The following is a 17,657-nucleotide window of genomic DNA, read 5'->3' as shown; positions in this document are numbered from 1 at the left end:
AATGTGCTCCATTCAGTGTGGGTGCCTAGAAAAAACATTGGAGGAAATATATACAACCAAATGCAATATAAACAGTCAAAAAAAAAAAAAAAAAAATCAAATGACATGAAAGCATTTACCCCCTTTGTGTCACGTAAACTAAATTGCTTTAGGGGCAAAAATTCCTGAAGCTCTAATTTCATATGCTGCTCCGGCTTCCTCTTTGGATTATAATAAGTCGTTGGGAGCAATCTTCTCCCTCCAAAACAGTTTCTTTGTCCTGGCTAACAAAACAAATACTAAATCTTTGCAATAGATCTTAATAGGTTTTGTGCTGTAGTGGACTTCCCGTATACATTGTGTAATATATGGATCACTCACTTGAAAGGCATTTCTGAATGCAGCCATTGGTGGTTCAAAGAGAAATTCGAATTGCACTTATACCACTATGTGTGACAAGAACATGAATTAAGTTTCTTCCTCTCCAGTTTTACTATGAAAACAAATGGTGAAATTGGACAGTAAAAACATGACAGTAAATTAGACAGTAAAAACTTTTCAGCTGAATCTACTTTGGTAAATTCCAGTGGATTAAAAACATTCCCTTTTTGCATTTTGCATATTTTTATAGAACAACAAAATGTGTGAAAGGTTGTAAAGGGGGTTGAATAATTTCTTGGGAGCGACTGTAACAGTGTATGTTGTGTTATGGGTAATGCTCTGCTGCTGTTTCAGGGCTCCTTGAACAAGCTCTGCTCCTGACAGGTCAGGCACCATTAACTGAGCACACTGCAAAGTCAGAGCAGGTCAAAAAGCCCACTGGCGCCGCCACACACACACACACACACTCACGCTCACACACACTACAGACTGGCAGATTGCTCAATTAGCCCTCCTTTAGCCTGTGCCTCTTAACCCTGCAGCTACGCTTAGAAGTCATTACACTCAAGGTCAAGTGTGATCCCTGTGCTTATCTGCATCAACGACTGGCATGAGTGCAGGCATGTGCTTGCACACATACTCACACACACACATACACACACACACTGCACAGAACTCTGGTGAGAGTGATCATAAAAAGTGATTTAGTGAGGGATGTGATTGAAGAGGCAATGCTGCCCTCATGTGCTCTGCGATTTGTAATTACACGTGGTTTAGAGATATTATTTGTGTAACTCACTTAACCCTCTCTTCTTGAAGCCACATCTGAAGGAGAGGGTCACATTTCCTACAGCATGTATTTTTGATCTGACCCTTGGAGTGTTAACTTCCACAAGATGTGACAGCTTGGGTGAACACAACTATCCGACTGACATACGGGCTTCAGCTTTGTGGGCTATGGTGGTCTTAAAAGAGCCATGCTTGATTCCCACTGGTCGTATTAGGATGTAATAGCTGGTGTGGTTAAGCGTGAGGTGGAACAGTGAGATGCTTTATCTGGGACGGATCACGAACACCCCCCACTCCCCCCCACACACCCCCATCCTGGAGCGTCTCCAGCCTGATAATGACTAAGGGATGTGTGGTGGGCTGGGGAGGAAACTCCCTTCACCACAGCCCTGCTATCTCTGTGGGAGTTCATTATACACACAGACTGGCCACACACATAAACACACATACACACAGACATCTAGAGAGACACATGGACTCACACGTACATACACAGACACATAGATACACACGCACAAACACACATCCATTTGCAAGTACAGATAATTACACATTGCCATGAATGCTGGTGATGCTGCTATTGGGGATTATTATACACACTGGTTGAAACACACACACACACACACACTGCCATGAGCACTGGTGGGCAGATGCGCGCACTATTCACCACACCATAAACTAACCATCCTGAACAGATTCCTGTGGACATCCCCTGCCGCACCCATGCAGACAGACTCCCCGACAACCTTCCACCCACAGTCCCTCTGCCGCCCACACACGCACAAACACACACACAAACAAGGTGTGTGTGTGTGTCAGGGCTGAGGGACAGAGTGGCGCGGCTGATGGCTGTGACAGTGACTTAGTTGTGTTCAGACGGCAGCCATGACAGTCTGACAGAGGCTAAGTAAAACCACCTGGGTGTCAAAGAGGGTGTCAGGGTGACAGGGCTGTCAGATGGACCACACACACACACACACACACACACACACACACACACACACAAGTTGTCCCCAACATGATTAAAGACACCGTTATCTTGTAATCTCTCTAATAAATCTGGGCTATCACTGCTATAAAGCAATAGAGCATTTATTATTGCTGTATAAAATTGGCTTTACACTGTGTGTGAAAGCATGGATTGTTTCAAATTATGTAATCTAAATCCTGTTTCCTGTCCATGTGATTACATAATGAAATGAGAAATTGCCTCTTTCTACAATTTCTACAATTCCATACCCACTGTTTGCCTTAATTACATTACTATAGGACAATGGTGAAATTAGCAGCTAATCTGTTATCCAGAGGCTGGGGACCAGAGCAAGTTTTGAAAGAAGGAATCATGTATGAATCATCTTTAAAAAAAAAAATAAATAAATAAAAATTTTACCAAGTTTTTTTTTTTTTTTGTTAACAGAAGAAACACCTGTCAGTCATGTTGCACAACTCCTCTATAACCATGACCTGCCAGCCTGCAGCCTCATCATTCCTCAGAGGTCATAGTTTGGCCACTTGACTGTAGCTCTGACGCCATCTGCTGGTGCATTCTTGACATGACATCTACTCAGAATTCATAGAAATCTTTATTTATATTCAGTCAGTTGAAAAGTACAGTATCTCCCCCCTAAACACGCTGTAAAAATGGCCAATTAATTAAGGCCATGATACTCTCATAACTTTTGGAGGCAGCATTTCAGTTTAACAACAACAGATGAGAGTATGTGAATCCTAAACCATGAGGAAACAAAATGCTCAGTTGGGAATTTTTGCAAACAAAACTGCCCTCGTTCAAGCAGCAAGAACAAAGCCCAAAAGGGCTGCTGATGCCACGTGGTCTGAAGTCCCTTTTAGTGAGGTATGATAAGTCAAAAAAAGGGGGGAATGAGAAAGAAAGAGACAGAGGTGTGAAAAAAAGAGAGGTTAGCGGGGTAAAAGCACGATCCCACTGCGAAAATAGGACTCCACTGCTCAGTTGAAGAGGTCGGCTCTCAGCTCAGAGGCCCTGGAGACACTGCGATGCAGACAGACCTCACATCACAACTTGACCAAAATAAACAGATGGGAGCCAACATAAATTAGGAAAACTAAATGTAAAAAAAACCCCCCAAAAACAGACAAACTTTGTTCTTTCTTATTTACAAAGTGTTATTGAACAGGAATCTGACCAAGGAAGGAACTCAATAAGTGAACTTGTTTGCCTTACATTCATAAAACTAATTTTTGTTTTTAAAGGAGCATTTTTCAGTGCTGCAGAGGTTAGTGGACGTTGTCAACAAGTAGATTAGGGTGAACCTTGAGATTTACAGTCTGTACGTTGCCCCTCCTTCAGTCACTGGGCTGTGGCCTGGGACTTGCTGCTCCAGATGGTATAGTGGTCGACACAGTAGTAGACAGTATTTGAATGAGTTTCACTCTCCACTCTAAAATAATAAGGGAATCTGCTTTTTAAAAAGACTGATAATAAAACGTGGGGACAAACAGATTACAACAGGGATATGGCATCTTTTCTATTTATAAACTTCAAAAAAAATAAAAATAAAAATAAAACAACAGCAAAGGTGCCACAGCCTGGCAAAATGCAGAACATTAAAAAGTAGAAAAAAAAAAATCTATTCAAGCCATCCTGAGAACAATCTGAAAATAATAAATACACCCCCGCCCAATTCATTGAGCACACTCCCGTTGATTGACGGTGTCTGTGTGTTTGTGTGTGTGAGTGTGTGAGTGTGTTTGTGTGTCAGACAACTCAGTCCAAGGCTGTGTCTGTTGCTGTGTCAGTATCCTTGTAGTCCATTGTAAACCTTTTGTACCGAGCCCTGCTTCAGAAGACTCCGAATACCTGCAACAACAGAGCAATGTTAGTTAAAAACCACACAAACACACAAAACTGCATCTTTCAGCATCACCAATATCTGGTAGGTTATTAAAGTGTATCATAGTTTTATTGATTATTGATCTGCCTCCTGAAAACTCTGAACCCAGTGCAATCTCCTTTTAAACATAACTTACTGGCACATGCAAAAAGACACACAAAAAAAAAATGCATAAAAGACGGAAATGACATTACACCACTGTCTCGTTCAAATTAGTACCGAGTGTGGAAGCCAGGTGTTGTAATTAAGGGTTATATTGTAAAGTAGCTCACATTTGATATAATGACCTATGTACATTTCAAACTGTTTTGGATGTGGCTACATTGGCACTGTTTCATTAATGACACCTCAAACTGATCACATTACGTACACTGTGCTTTGATGTGTATTTGAATCTCTTTCCTGTCAAAGTCAAACAACAGGTACAGTGGTTTGTAATGGGACTTTCTATGCCCGGCCCATTGACTTCAATATTAGTGGCACTAAAATTTGACATGTATATGTTCCTTGATTCTGTCCAATGCTTGGGTTATGGGTTACTCAATACATTTTTGTTGTATCTAGTATCTTTACATATAAGGTTTTTCCAACTGCTTGTAAATCATTAGTTTTTTTTTTTTTTTAAGTTAAAAGCTTGTTACTTTTATTTCATTTGAGCAGATAAAATAATTCTGCTAACTGAAAAACACGCAACCTCGTCATCCTCTTTTTCCATCTTTGGGATAAGCCCCAACATCTGTGCTCTATCCCTCCCTCCTCACCGTTTTTCTGCTGCTCGTCCAGCTGTGTCTGAGGAAAGTCCACATCGAAGGTGATGATGAGGGAACCGCGGATGTTGACGTTGTCAAAGTTGGGCAGGCCTTCTCCCTTCTTCCACAACCTTGCACCGGGCTTGGTAATCTTGTCTCTCACGATATGGACCTGTCATGAAAAGACAGAGGCAGCCATCCATTTAACTCACACTGTGACACTTAATCACATCTGCACTTTTTCTCATTCATCTACCACTAAAAAGGAGTTGCCAGCCACCAAAACCCCAACTCATCCAGGAGACCAGGTGCTAACTCTCACCACCAAATAGGTCAGAGGTTCACTGCGCAGAGTGAGCACACAGAAGGCTGCTGGCCTGGACGGCATACTGGGATGCGTCCTCCGGGAATGCTCCAACCAGCTGGCTGAGGTCTTCACTACAATATTTAGCAGCTTTAAAATTTCCCAGCTTTTCATTTCTTGGTCTACAAATCCTCTCCTGGACATCAAACACCTGCTCTGCTTCCTTGACAAGGAGGTCCAACAACAGCTGCATTTCCTAAGGAGGCTGAAGAGCACCTGCCCATCTCCCAAAATACTCCCTGACTTCTCCTGCTACACCACTGAGAGCATCCTAACCAGATGCACCTCAGTGTGGGATGGGAACTTCACTTCAGCCAGACAGAAAGCCCTGCAGTGGGTCATCAAGGAGGCCCAGCAGATCACCGGTGTCCAGCTCGCCACTACCAGCCATTAAAAGACAATTATCATAAAAAACTAGCTGCACAGGGGTCTCAACATCAGCAGAGATCCCACCCACCCCAACCACAGCCTGTGTTCCCCCCTGCCCTGTGGGAGACACTACAGGAGCCTCAGAGCCGGTATTACCAGGCTCAGAAACAACTCTACACACTCACGCTATCTTTTCTTCAAGCTGAACCCCTCTGAGCCCTACACACACACACACACTGCCGCCAAGTTCTCTCAAACTACCCGCATTCAAATGCTGATCCCTTCTGTCCACCTCCTCCCCCCGTTTCTCCACTGTGATGACTTTTTCGCACTACAGTGGTCCCTCGTTAATCGCGGGAGTTACGTTCTAAAAATAACCCGCAATAGGCGAAATCCGCGAAATAGTCAGCTTTATTTTTTTTTACAATTATTATAGATGTTTTAAGGCTGTAAAACCCCTCACTACACACTTTATACACTTTTCTCAGACAGGCATTAACATTTTCTCACTTTTCTCTCTTGTTTAAACACTCTCAAAGTTCAAACATTCGTAGAAAAATAAGTCCAGTAAAAAAAAAAAAAAAAAAGCATGCAAAATTGCACTAAAAAAATCCGCGAAACTGCGAGACCGTGAAAGGTGAACCGCGTTATAGCGAGGGACAACTGTACTGCCATCTTTAGCTCTGTTAGAAATACTTCAGATATATACTACCTCATTAAGTTTGTACATATGTTGATATTATGTATTTTATTGTGTTTTTTTGTATCTGTACTTTTTGCCCTGTATGTTCCTATGTGCCTCCGCTGCACTGTTTTGGCAGAGCTGTACCCGTCTTTTTGTTTGCATATATGCCTGCGTGTTGTGTTAACGACAGTGAAACTGAATTGAATTGAAAATGGGTGCATGCGGGACCTTGTGTCCATCCAAGTGTGTGATTTCCATCTCAAAGCCGACCAGTGCCTCCACCAGGGAGATGGTCACGTTGGTGTACAGGTCGTCTCCTCGGCGTTCAAACACAGGATGTCTAAAAAATACACGAGTATTCACATTAGGAAACACATTCTTTCATCGATATTTGTCACGCTGACACAGATAATGTAAAGTAAACGAGACATGTTCATACTTCAACACTTTGATGCGGAATCGTAGATCTCCAGGCTCTCCGTCGATGTGAGGTTCCCCTGTGGACACACAACGAAGGGGGTTGAGTACAGAGAATATTAAAAACACAAATCATATCTGTTAAGCCTTGAGCACGCTCACCTTCTCCGATGAAAGGATACTCCATCTCATCTCTCACTCCCTGTTCAATTTCTACCTCCAGGGTTCTCTCTTCATTTACCAGCCTGTGGTTAAAAGCACAGCCACATAACGCCATACATCAATAAAAATCATCTACACATTCACAGCAGGTCTTCCTTTACAAAACATGTGTTGAGGTATTAAAGTCAGTAAAAAATGCCCTGCTGCAGATTATTGTGGACAAATTCTTGATCCTTAGTTGCTCTTCTTGGTGAAGATGTAAAAAAAAATTGAGGACAGTAAATGAAACTTTGACCATGACTTACTTTATGTTAGGGCATTCATCACAGACCACCTCCTGAGTCATCTGGAAGCGGCCGGGTCCGAGCTGTGTCGTCCTCATCTCCTGCCTGCAGTTGCATTTCCTTTTGCCTGGGGCTTCTTTAGCTATGGGTTTGTTACGCACCACCTGGCAGGCAAAGCAGGAACAGCAAATCAGGTCAGCTAAGAGGTCAACAAGTATACTGACAAGAAATTAAGCAAAAAGTCTGAGTAATTAATCAGCTTGGATTCAGCTGAAGATAATGCCATTTTTTTTGTTGTTGTTGTTGTTGGTTTTTAAGAAATTTCACCTCTACAAAGTTCCCAGAGTACACCTCTTCAAGCGTGACCTCTAGGTCGAGTATGATGTCATTTCCTCTGGGGATGTTCCTGTCCTGCTGCTGTCGGTTTCCACCGAACATGAAGCCAAAGTCGCCAAAGAAGCTAAAGAACGAGGACAGAGTTGAGAAGTGGCCGGTAATAAGAGCAGCAGTATTGCACTTTTCCTCGAGGACTAAGCAGTTCTTTTATTAATGACACTATTTATAGTAAGACAGGCAAACAAGCTCAGTAGTTTCATATGTTGCAATATGATCACATCAAAGCTTTGATACACCCGGCACTCTTCTATAATGATCGATCTATAACAACAGAGACACATGACTACCAGTAATTCAATACCAGCCCATTATATAGTCGTGTCTTATGAAACATTTGTTTGTAGCAAATCATCTGGAAATTCAAGTTAAACAGCTATAATCAAAGAACCCTTGCACAGTGTTGAAACGATTAGCTGATTAATCGATTAGTCAGCAGTAGAAAATGAACTGATTATAATTTAAACAACCGATTCATCATTTTAGTCATTCATCAAAATTTGCTGCCCATGTCATTACAAGAATTAATAGTTTGGATATTTTTTTGGCCACTGGTCAGACCAAGAGAGTGATTTAGGCTCGACTATCTTCCCATGAGCAACCGTCATGATTTATGATATGCTGCATGATTAAAATCAGTTAATCGATAAAATAAATTTTGGATTAATTGGCATCATTAGTCACAGCCCTATTCCTAATTAAAGAGCTCCACTGCCTTTTTGATCCTCATATTAAAAAAACAAAACAAAAAAACACCTCAGTTCATTTAACTCACCTGGAGAAGATATCATTGTGTGAGCCGTGGTGGCCCTCTTTGAGACCATCCTCTCCGTACGCATCATACTGTTTCCTTTTTTCTTCATCTGAGAGGACCTGCAAGTAAACAACCTGTCAGTCACAGGACGAACAAGCTCTGCATATCTAACCTCAAATCACAAGACTGTTTGTGGTAATATGTGTGTGTGTGTGTGTGTGTGTGTGTGTGTGTGTGTGTGTGTGTGTGTGTGTGATGTGAACTCTGGGTTCAGATACACCTGCAGCATTCATCTGAACCCACTCCTGGCGCTCCACGTCAGGTTTTGGAGAGCGCCAGCAGCTCCACGTAAGAGCCAATCAGAAGCAGCCACACTGTCTACTTGACCAATCACGACCGCCGTCTGGTTTCCAACGACAAACCAAATGGATCGCGTACAGAAAGGGCTTCAGCATCTGAGCCTCAGGCGCTTCCGTACACAAAGAACTTTTACACAAAACCCATTGTCTCGGATTATCTGTCTATCCAACAGCTTTGATTAAACGCTGCAGGTAAATAAGACGCGGTGCTACAGGTTTATGCAGCCGCTCATCAAGCATCAAACACCGCATACACACCTCATACGCTGCCCCCAAGTCTGCAAATTTGTCTTGAGCCTGGGGGTCGTCTTGGTTTCTGTCGGGGTGTAACTGGAGTGCCAGCTTTCTGTAGGCCTTCTTGATGTCCCTGATCGATGCACTCTTGCTCACCCCCAAAATCTTGTAGAAATCTCGCCTGCATGAGAAATACAAGGGGGTGTGAAGGACGTAGGAGCAAGGCAGGAGCAAATTATAAATCACCCTCGTGTGGAAAGTGTGGCATGACGAGGAAAGACACACAGCTGGTGGCTTGCAGGGTGAATTATATATTTATTCCCCCTTATAGCGAGCCACCTAGTCAGCTTAGCTTATGTAGGTTAACAAGTTCTTAGCCACCCCTCAAAAACACGGGCGTGACGATACGACAGGCACCGATCGCACCATGAAAACCCATCACATTACCAAGTGTAAAAACAGCAAAAGCCATTATTAGCAAGTTAGCCCCGGACACTATCTCCCAGGCTGTTCCAGTGCAGTCCACGCATGGGAGCCGGGCTCAGCCGCCTAGACCAATCACAATGGAACATGTGTACCAGCTGGCGATGCTGGTTCACCAATGTGCTGCATCCTGAAGGAGCGAGCGACTCACCCGGCGAGCACCGCCGCGATAACGTAGAGGAGCAGGAGGCACACGTTGCACAGATTCATCCCTCTGCTAGCCATAGATCCCTTGTGTTTGTTGGGGGAGGCCAAAAAAGAACAGCCGGCTTTTGAAGACTGGTTTCCTGCTGTCAGTCACTAGCCTTCTTCCTCCTGTCAGGGACAACCAACCCACCCCCGGGATGTCGTCACTAAGACCCGCCCCTCTGACAAAACCACGCCCACTTCTTAAAGACATAAAAAAAATATTACTTTGAAAATTTTAATATACGGTATTTTTGCTCGGATAAGAGAGAGAAGTCGTTTAGTGTGTTAATTAGTTGAAGCAGTTGTAGTACGTTTTGTTTATCGTCTCACCATTGGTTTTCAGTGCACGATACGCGCGCCCCCGTGCCCAGGGTTGCCAAGTCCGCGTTTTTTCCGCCAAATTGGGCTACTTTTTAAGTGTTGCCGCGGGTAACAAATTTTGTCCGCGGGTTTGGCTTGAGCAGACATGAATAAAGATTCATATTTTGAATGACCGATGTTTATACCCAAATCCTGTCAAACTGACTCCTGGGCCAGATCAGCATGTAAACTATCCACATATGTCACATGCTCCACAGAAAAATAATATGCCAATGCTGTGTGAGGCCACTCAGCACATGACCAATCACATCATCAGCACCACTCGTGCCCAGTGCCTGTCAGCTGAAGTAAGGTATCCCATATTATATTTTAAGTTCTGATATACTGTAAATTAAATAGGTGAAAGAACTGTTTCGTTAAATTGCCTTTAATGCTTATGGTGTTATTTTATAGATATTATAGTGCATTTTGCAATTATAGCACTTGCTGTTGGACTATATGGATTTTTATGGGCATATTTTTGGGCCCTTTTTATACCAGGTTGGGCGGGTTTTGGGCTGGTTTTGAGTTGCTGTTTGGCTGCTTTTGTCTCACAGATCTGGCAACCCTGTTAAAGACATAAAAAAATATTACTTTGAAAATTTTAATATACGGTATTTTTGCTCGGATAAGAGAGAGACGTCGTTTAGTGTGTTAATTAGTTGAAGCAGTTGTATGTTTTTTTTTTTTTTTTTTTTTTTTTACTGTCTCACCATTGGTTTGCAGTGCACGATACGCGCGCCCCCGTGCCCTGCGCGCAACAGTTGGAAGTTTTGAACTGAGCGAGAGGAGGGCGCCAAATAGGAAGGACGGAAGAACTGTGCTCGCTTTTTCACAATAAACCGAATCGGCGACAGGAGTGGACCAGACAGGGGACACTCATCTTTTCACTTATGAAGGACTGTGGCTGTCGACCCCCTCTCCCATCGAGACGGAACAACGTGTGGCTTGGACGAGAAACGACGCTGAAAGTAAGAGCACAAGTGGATAAAGTTGCTCGGTTAGGTTAACATGCTAACAGGCTAACACCAACTCTTACTTAGCGAGCTTACTGAGGCGAGAGCAGCTGTTAAGTCAGTCCTGTAGCCAACACATTTACCTTTCACTACTGGAAAAATAAAACACGACAGCTTTGTGCACATTTGATGGATGATAAGTGTTATTTTAAGTAGTCCTCTAAGATGGTGTGTTGATGCTAAGACAGGTGTTTTTACCGAGCAGCCGTGTCCCAGTTGTCATGAGAACACTAACTTCATGCTACCATGACACTTGCAGCATATCTTGGCTATCTCAGTCATAGAAAACCAATTTCTATGATCTCAGCTGACAGTAAGTGAACATTTAGATGCAAATCACACCGAGCTACCCCTGACTATGTTGCATGGGCAGCCACATATAAAGCTGGTTGATGGAAACGGCTTTCCATCAGCTTCAAGTCCGCTGACAGACAGATAGATAGATAGATAGATAGATACTTTATTCATCCCGCAGGAAATTCACAGTTTTTCAGCAGTATCCACAGATTACAGATTAAATAAATCAATAAAAAAAAGATAAAAAAAAAAAAAAAAGAATAAGATCTGAGCACAACAGAATAAGATCTGAGCACAACAGAATAAGATCTGAGTACAACAGAATAAGATCTGAGTACTACAACAGAATAAGATCTGAGTACTACAACAGAATAAGATCTAAGTACAACAGAATAAGATCTGAGTACAACAGAATAAGATCTAAGTATAACCCAGTGTGCAAAAAGCAATGTACAACAAAGAAAAACAGAAAAAAACCGTGTGCATGGGTGTATAAAATGTGCATAGAGGTAGGTCAATGTGCAAATTTAGATGAAATATACAGTATACACATGATAAATAGCAGTAAGCAATATAAACACTATAAACAAGGATTGTAAAAAAAAAATTGAAATATGAGCAATTTAAACAGAAGTATTGACAATTTAAAATTGACAATTTAAACAGCAGTGGAACGAGTAATGTAATGTAATGTTAAAGACATAAAAGTGCAATGCAAAAGTGTCACCCTTATGAGTAAGTTTGACATTCAGAGGTTTGATAGTGGCAAGTAAGATATCCTGCACTTGCTCTTTTCCATTGTGGCATTGTTCTGTTTTCTGCATGTGATAAATGTCCACAACTGTGTTTTGTTTTCTGTTTTCTCCTCAGACATGGAGGCGGGCAGTGTGAGCATATGGCCACGCATGGAGCCCTTCCTGCTGGGAGCGCTGCAGGTAAATAGTACATTACACTCTTGCTTTTCAGTGTCATTTGTTGCATTGATTGTGTATTCCTTGGGATACAGATGTTGTAGATAACTGAGGTGTAATATCATCATAGGTGGCTCCCCCTTCCAAGCTCAGCCTGCATTATCTGCGTAAGATGGCGACCTATGTGCGAACACGGGATGGATGCTTCCCTGTTTTGAGTTGGTCCATGTGGAGGCATATCGCCTGTGGGAAGCTGCAGCTCCCAGATGACCTTGCGTGGCTCTACTTTGAGACTTTTGATCTCCTTGTAGGTCATGCTCCTGAGAAGAGGCTGGAGTGGGCTGAGTCTCTCTCCCAGTGCTCCTCCCAAAGCGAGCTGGACCACCAAAGGAGCAAGGTGAGAATGGGACAAAGGGAGGAGCACTGTTAAATCAAAGGGGAGCCTGTTCTTGTTCTTTCACAGGTGTGTGGTGCTCATTGCAGCCTTCCCTATTGTTTGTCACCCTTTCCTATTGTTTCTCTTGGTGGAGGTTGTATTCAAAGAGATTAAAAGCTCAGAACAATATTGTAATCCTGCACCCCTTGGGGAATATGAACTAGATATTGATATTCACCTCATCTTTCCTTAATCTTCTCCTCCAGCTATCTGTGGACACCCTGCAGTTCCTCCTCTTCCTCTACATCCAGCAGCTGAACCGTGTGTCTTTGCGCACCTCTCTGATTGGTGAAGAGTGGCCCAGTCACCGTGCCCGCTCCCCCTCCTCCTCCTCAGACCGAGAGGCCAAGACCAGCTCTCAGAACAAGGTCACCTTTTTCATGGATGGCAAAACCCTGTCGCTAAATGCAGACATACAACATAACTGCAGGGAATACAGTACAGTTTTTGTTTGTTTATGTACACTTATTTTGTAATGCTGACAGTTGCCTGGTACGCAGTGCAAAATATCTTCAACAAATGCGTTATCGAGTTTGATGTTTAACAGAGGCTTATTTTCATCCTTCAGTCCTTCATAACAGCTCCCCCCGTACTGGCCTCTCACAGTCCTTTTTTTGTCTTTGTTTGGCTCAGCAGAACTGGGACGATCAAGCCCATCTGTCATTTGTACACAGCCATCTAGCTGAGATGCTGGAGCTGCTGGTGGAGCCAGGCCAGCTTACAGGCTCTGGACAGGCCATACGAGACAGCCAGGTTAGTGGACAGTCAGTACACATTTTATGCCAATTAACAGAACAATTTGTAATGTATGAAACAATTTGTTCTAAAATGAGATCTCAATCATAGCTAAAGGAATGATACTTTACACAATGATTTCTGGCATGAAAGCAAAGCACATTACTATTTAGAGTCATCTTATGAATTTTGCTTATAATATAGTTATGTAGAGTGTGTTACTGCAGATGATTCTGCAAAAACATGATGCATTAAAGCTGATTTGCGGTTGGGTTTGCCTAGATATCCCTGGAGGCCGTGCGTGGTTTGAGCCTGCTCCTGGAGGGCTCATCAGGCCACAGCAGAGCCGTCCAGCCTGTCCACAGGCTCCTGTCCAAAGGTCCACTTCAGACACAGGCCGGGTACTCCTCTCTCAGCCGCTCCTTCCCCCTGCACCAGCTGCTGTCCTGTCTTCGACACAGCCTCACACTTAACCCCTTTGGGATTACCGCTTGCCTGCGCTCAGGAAAGAAACTGGCCTGGGCCCAGCAAGGTGTGTTAAAACCTCCTGGATTTAGGATCAAATGAAGCCCTCACAGCCTTTATAAGGAGAACCTAAGTTTGAGTTTTCTATTTTGTTGTGGTTGTGTTGTAATTTCAGCCAGTGTAGTTACTGCCTCAGGGAGTAAGAATGAGCATTCAGGAATGTGGTATGATATAGCCTAGGTGTGTGTACAGCGTCCTTCCCTCCAGCCATCCCTCTGCCTCTACCTGTCTGTCTGCATTACTTTGATGACAGTCCTCTTGCTGTATGTTTGTGTGCACTAGTTGAAGGGTCCATGAAGAAAGCTAAGATTGCCAGGAACACTCACGTGGCTCCACCTGGCAGTAAGATGGTGCTGATGTCTCAGGTCTTCAAACAGACACTGGCTAAAGATTCAGATAAGCTGACTGGTACCAACATCAAAATACACAGATGCTCGGATGCCTTCATATACCTGCTCTCACCTCTCAGGTAAGGTTTGCTTCCACTTGTATGAGCCTTTTTATGCATGTCCAGGTTTTGTAATGTCCTGCTTTTTGGCCATTCCTTCTTCAATTCTGCAATTGTAACTTTAATTTGCCCGTTTTGGGGTTTATTTGTGTACGTACCTCCAGATCAGTCAGTGTGGACAAGTGTCGTGACAGCACAATCGTCTTGGGTCCTGTTGAGACCAGCGTCCACATCCACAACTGTGAGAACGTGCGGGTGGTGTGTGTGGCCGGCCGAATCGCTGTCGGAGCCTCGTCGCATTGCACTATCCATGTCCTGACACCCACCCGCCCTCTGCTCCTACCTGGGAACACAGACATTACCCTTGCGCCATTTCACACCCACTACCCATGCCTAGAGGACCACATGGCTAGTGTGGGACTGGCAGTGGTGCCCAGTGCCTGGGATCGTCCTTTGCTGCTGGGAACTGAGGGCCTTTTCACCCCCTCACTCAACTCTTCGTCCAACCCAGATCCTTCCTGCTACCGCCTGCTGCCTGCATCTGAGTTCCACACTATGGTGGTACCTTTCCAGATGGAGGGGGACACGTGTGAGGTGCCAGGGGGGCTGCCGGCACAGTATCAGGCAGTGCTTGAGGAAAAACAACAAAGGATACAGAACTGGCAGAAGACTGTGAAAGAGGCCCAGCTCAACAAGTGAGTGGCAGACAAAATCCCTCTCAGTCACACCATTATTAACTGGTTTTGTGCTGTCGGTGAATGACCACAGGCTATGCACCTGAAACCACCTGAATCAACAAATTCAAAGTTTAGTCTGATGGTGGTGCTACAGTAGGGGCCAAGGGGTCACCAGCATCAAAAGGGTTCCTCCTCTTGGGGTCTTCAGTGTGCACAGCAAATTTAAGAAGCCAATGGTATTAAGACTAATTGGCTAGCACCTCACAATACAAGACTGCCCTAACCCTAACCCTAACCCTACAACACCACACACAGGTCAGTTGCCAAACTTCTATAAAATCAGTAAAACTCACTCAATAAAACTGACTGAAAATGTATAAATAGAACTTAAAATGCTGCCTACTGTGTAACACCTGGGTAGACTAAAAAATATACAGCATATTACAGTATATGATAAATTGAGGTGGTAAACTGACTGAAAACAATTCACTTCAAAATTTCAATTCCAATGTATTAAAGTAAAATTAGCACAATGCACTAAAATGCAAATGTCATAGGACCATATGTAAATGAAGTATATCAAAGATACCTATTGATACAAGGGGCTTAAATTGTACAGTATCACACACAAGAATATCATGATACTAAGCTGTATTTTGTGTGAGTGTGTGTGTGTGTGTGTGTGTGTGTGTGTCACAGCTGTATTTCACAGCCAGGATTTGTTTTGGCAGTCAGGTGATTCCACAATATCCCTGACTTTAAACCAGTGTTTCCCTTGATCTCCTGATGTACACTCTTCTTTTCAGTCTGGGTTTTAAGTGTGATATTTAGGTATAATGTGGAAATCAGTTTTATAATTCAGGCAGCTGGTGGGCTCTGTCATCAGTGGAAAGTTCTCGTGGAACAGCAGTTTCCAAAATCAATGACAGTGTGAGTGGATGATGTATCACTGGAGAGCAGCAGCAGAGAAGTCAGTGTCAGTGAATATTAACTCTGGGGACTCTGAACTGTGACTGACCCTGTCGAGCTCATGACTAGAATGTTATTTCATAGCAGTAATTTATTTTATTTCATATTTCCTTTTTGGCAAATTCCTATATTACAGTATTTCGTCACTGAGCTACCCCACATTTAACCTCTTTTCTTCACGGTACATGACCAATTTTCCTGTTTTAACTGAACTCCTGTGCTCTCCAGGAAGCAGCGGCGTCAGTTCCAGGAGTTGGTGGAGCGCAAGTTTCACGAGTGGCTTCTGGAATCGGGGCACAAGCAGGAACTTGACAGCCTTATCCCGCCCACCTTGCACTCTCAGGAGCCCCCCAACGGGCCTGCTGGTGACTTCAAATCTAATGATACCACATATGTTGGGACTAGACAAGGAGCAGGACAGACACCTATGGCTTGTTGAAATGCTGGGTTTCATTTTTTTGGGTCCCTAGCAGCAGGATATTGTGCCTGTTAATTATGTTAGCATGACATTGTGCACACGTCAGGATACATATGGCCTTGTTAAGGTTTGGAACTCACAAACTGTAGTATGTTTATTGCGCTGGTCACGCTAGTCCTACTTCACTGAGGCTGCTGAGTCTTTGACATGTCCAGGACAAGAAGAGAGAGGACTGGACTAAAGCAAGATGGCAAGCACAACCCTTGTGCACTCGCAATGCTGACAGGATGTAGAGGGGTTAATCACATAAAGAACCATGCTGCGGTGTGGAAACTGCTGCGGACCTGCTGTGGACCTCCTTTGCTTCATAAATTTTGTCTGTATATCTCACTAAATTGGCCACATGTACAATTGGTTTGTGTAGAAATGTTTTTTTTAAAAAAGGGAAACTGACATGCACATTTAAGGATGGAGAACTTAGATGATGTTGAATAATTTAGCACTTGGGATATGACAAATCAATTAGGGTACATAAAGTTGTTAGCTCAGGTTAGATAAATGTATTTTTTGTTAATGTGTGCTAATTAAATAAGAATGGGGGAATCGAATTGCCAGCACAGAAGGCAGCTTTGTCTATTATTTCTAATTCAAAGGAAGGAGTTTAATAATTTATTGTAGTGTAATTCACTCTGAAGTTCTGAACAACACACTAAATGTGGCTAATTTCACTTCCTCTGCACAACTGAAGCACCTGATTCACTGTAAATGTGCCAAGTGAGGCAAAATCAGTCATACACAACATATTTACAGTTTACAAATGTATCCTGTCTAGGTCTGCTGTAATGTTATTGTATATTTTTGCATGGATGTTCCTGTACGGATATGCCTTTTCCTTCAGCATTAGAATGTTATTTTTTTACAGGGCCCACTCTGCTTCTGGCACAATTTTAGGAGTTATTGCCTCGAAGGGTGCTTCAAGCCAGTAACGTATGACAGTGCACCTCAAAAGGCACCCACCTTCTCTTTACCCTTTGTTCACTGATATGCATGAAGCAGTGCAGTGGTATGATTGCTTTGACCAATCCACTCATTGCTGCATGAGTCATCTTGAAGAGGAAATAGCTGTGTTTTGAAAGTGGTCTTACAGAACAGGATGTACATCAGCCCAAATGCACACATTTGAGGATTCAGGTCTGAGTAGACCTGCAGAAAAAGACTCTAAGGCAGTATTTTTATGTTTAGTGGGTGAAAGGAAGCCAGACCTTTACCGTCCAATTTGTACTGTTAAATATATTTTTGCACCTTGTATAGAACAATGCTGATGTTGCCAAACTGTCGCAAAATGCTGTCACGTCTTTCTTCTTTAAGGCCAGTATGAAATGATGAGATTGTAATGTCACG

At 43.2% G+C, this 17,657-nt stretch overlaps 2 protein-coding genes across 2 annotated transcripts; one reads left to right on the top strand and one right to left on the bottom strand.

The window, feature by feature from the left end:
* Positions 1-2,713: 2,713 nt before the first annotated feature.
* Positions 2,714-9,627, bottom strand: dnajb11 (DnaJ heat shock protein family (Hsp40) member B11). The gene is made up of 10 exons (XM_030081476.1): positions 9,427-9,627; positions 8,817-8,973; positions 8,221-8,318; positions 7,380-7,512; positions 7,074-7,216; positions 6,769-6,851; positions 6,629-6,686; positions 6,418-6,529; positions 4,784-4,943; positions 2,714-3,988 (listed from the first exon to the last, which is right to left on the bottom strand). The coding sequence occupies exons 1-10, from the start codon at positions 9,498-9,500 to the stop codon at positions 3,924-3,926; spliced, it is 1,083 nt and encodes a 360-aa protein (XP_029937336.1). The 5' UTR covers positions 9,501-9,627; the 3' UTR covers positions 2,714-3,923.
* A 960-nt stretch (positions 9,628-10,587) lies between these two features.
* Positions 10,588-16,692, top strand: tbccd1 (TBCC domain containing 1). Its single transcript, XM_030080605.1, has 9 exons — positions 10,588-10,795; positions 12,008-12,072; positions 12,179-12,445; positions 12,691-12,852; positions 13,121-13,237; positions 13,502-13,751; positions 14,027-14,213; positions 14,357-14,887; positions 16,067-16,692. The coding sequence occupies exons 2-9, from the start codon at positions 12,010-12,012 to the stop codon at positions 16,275-16,277; spliced, it is 1,788 nt and encodes a 595-aa protein (XP_029936465.1). The 5' UTR covers positions 10,588-10,795; positions 12,008-12,009; the 3' UTR covers positions 16,278-16,692.
* The last annotated feature ends 965 nt before the right edge of the window (positions 16,693-17,657 follow it).

Source organism: Myripristis murdjan, chromosome 21 (genome assembly GCF_902150065.1).
Source record: "Myripristis murdjan chromosome 21, fMyrMur1.1, whole genome shotgun sequence".
In the NCBI taxonomy this organism is placed as follows: Eukaryota; Metazoa; Chordata; class Actinopteri; order Holocentriformes; family Holocentridae; genus Myripristis; species Myripristis murdjan.
The sequence above is the reverse complement of the archived record's forward strand: the minus strand, read 5'-3'. Positions and strand labels throughout refer to the sequence as shown.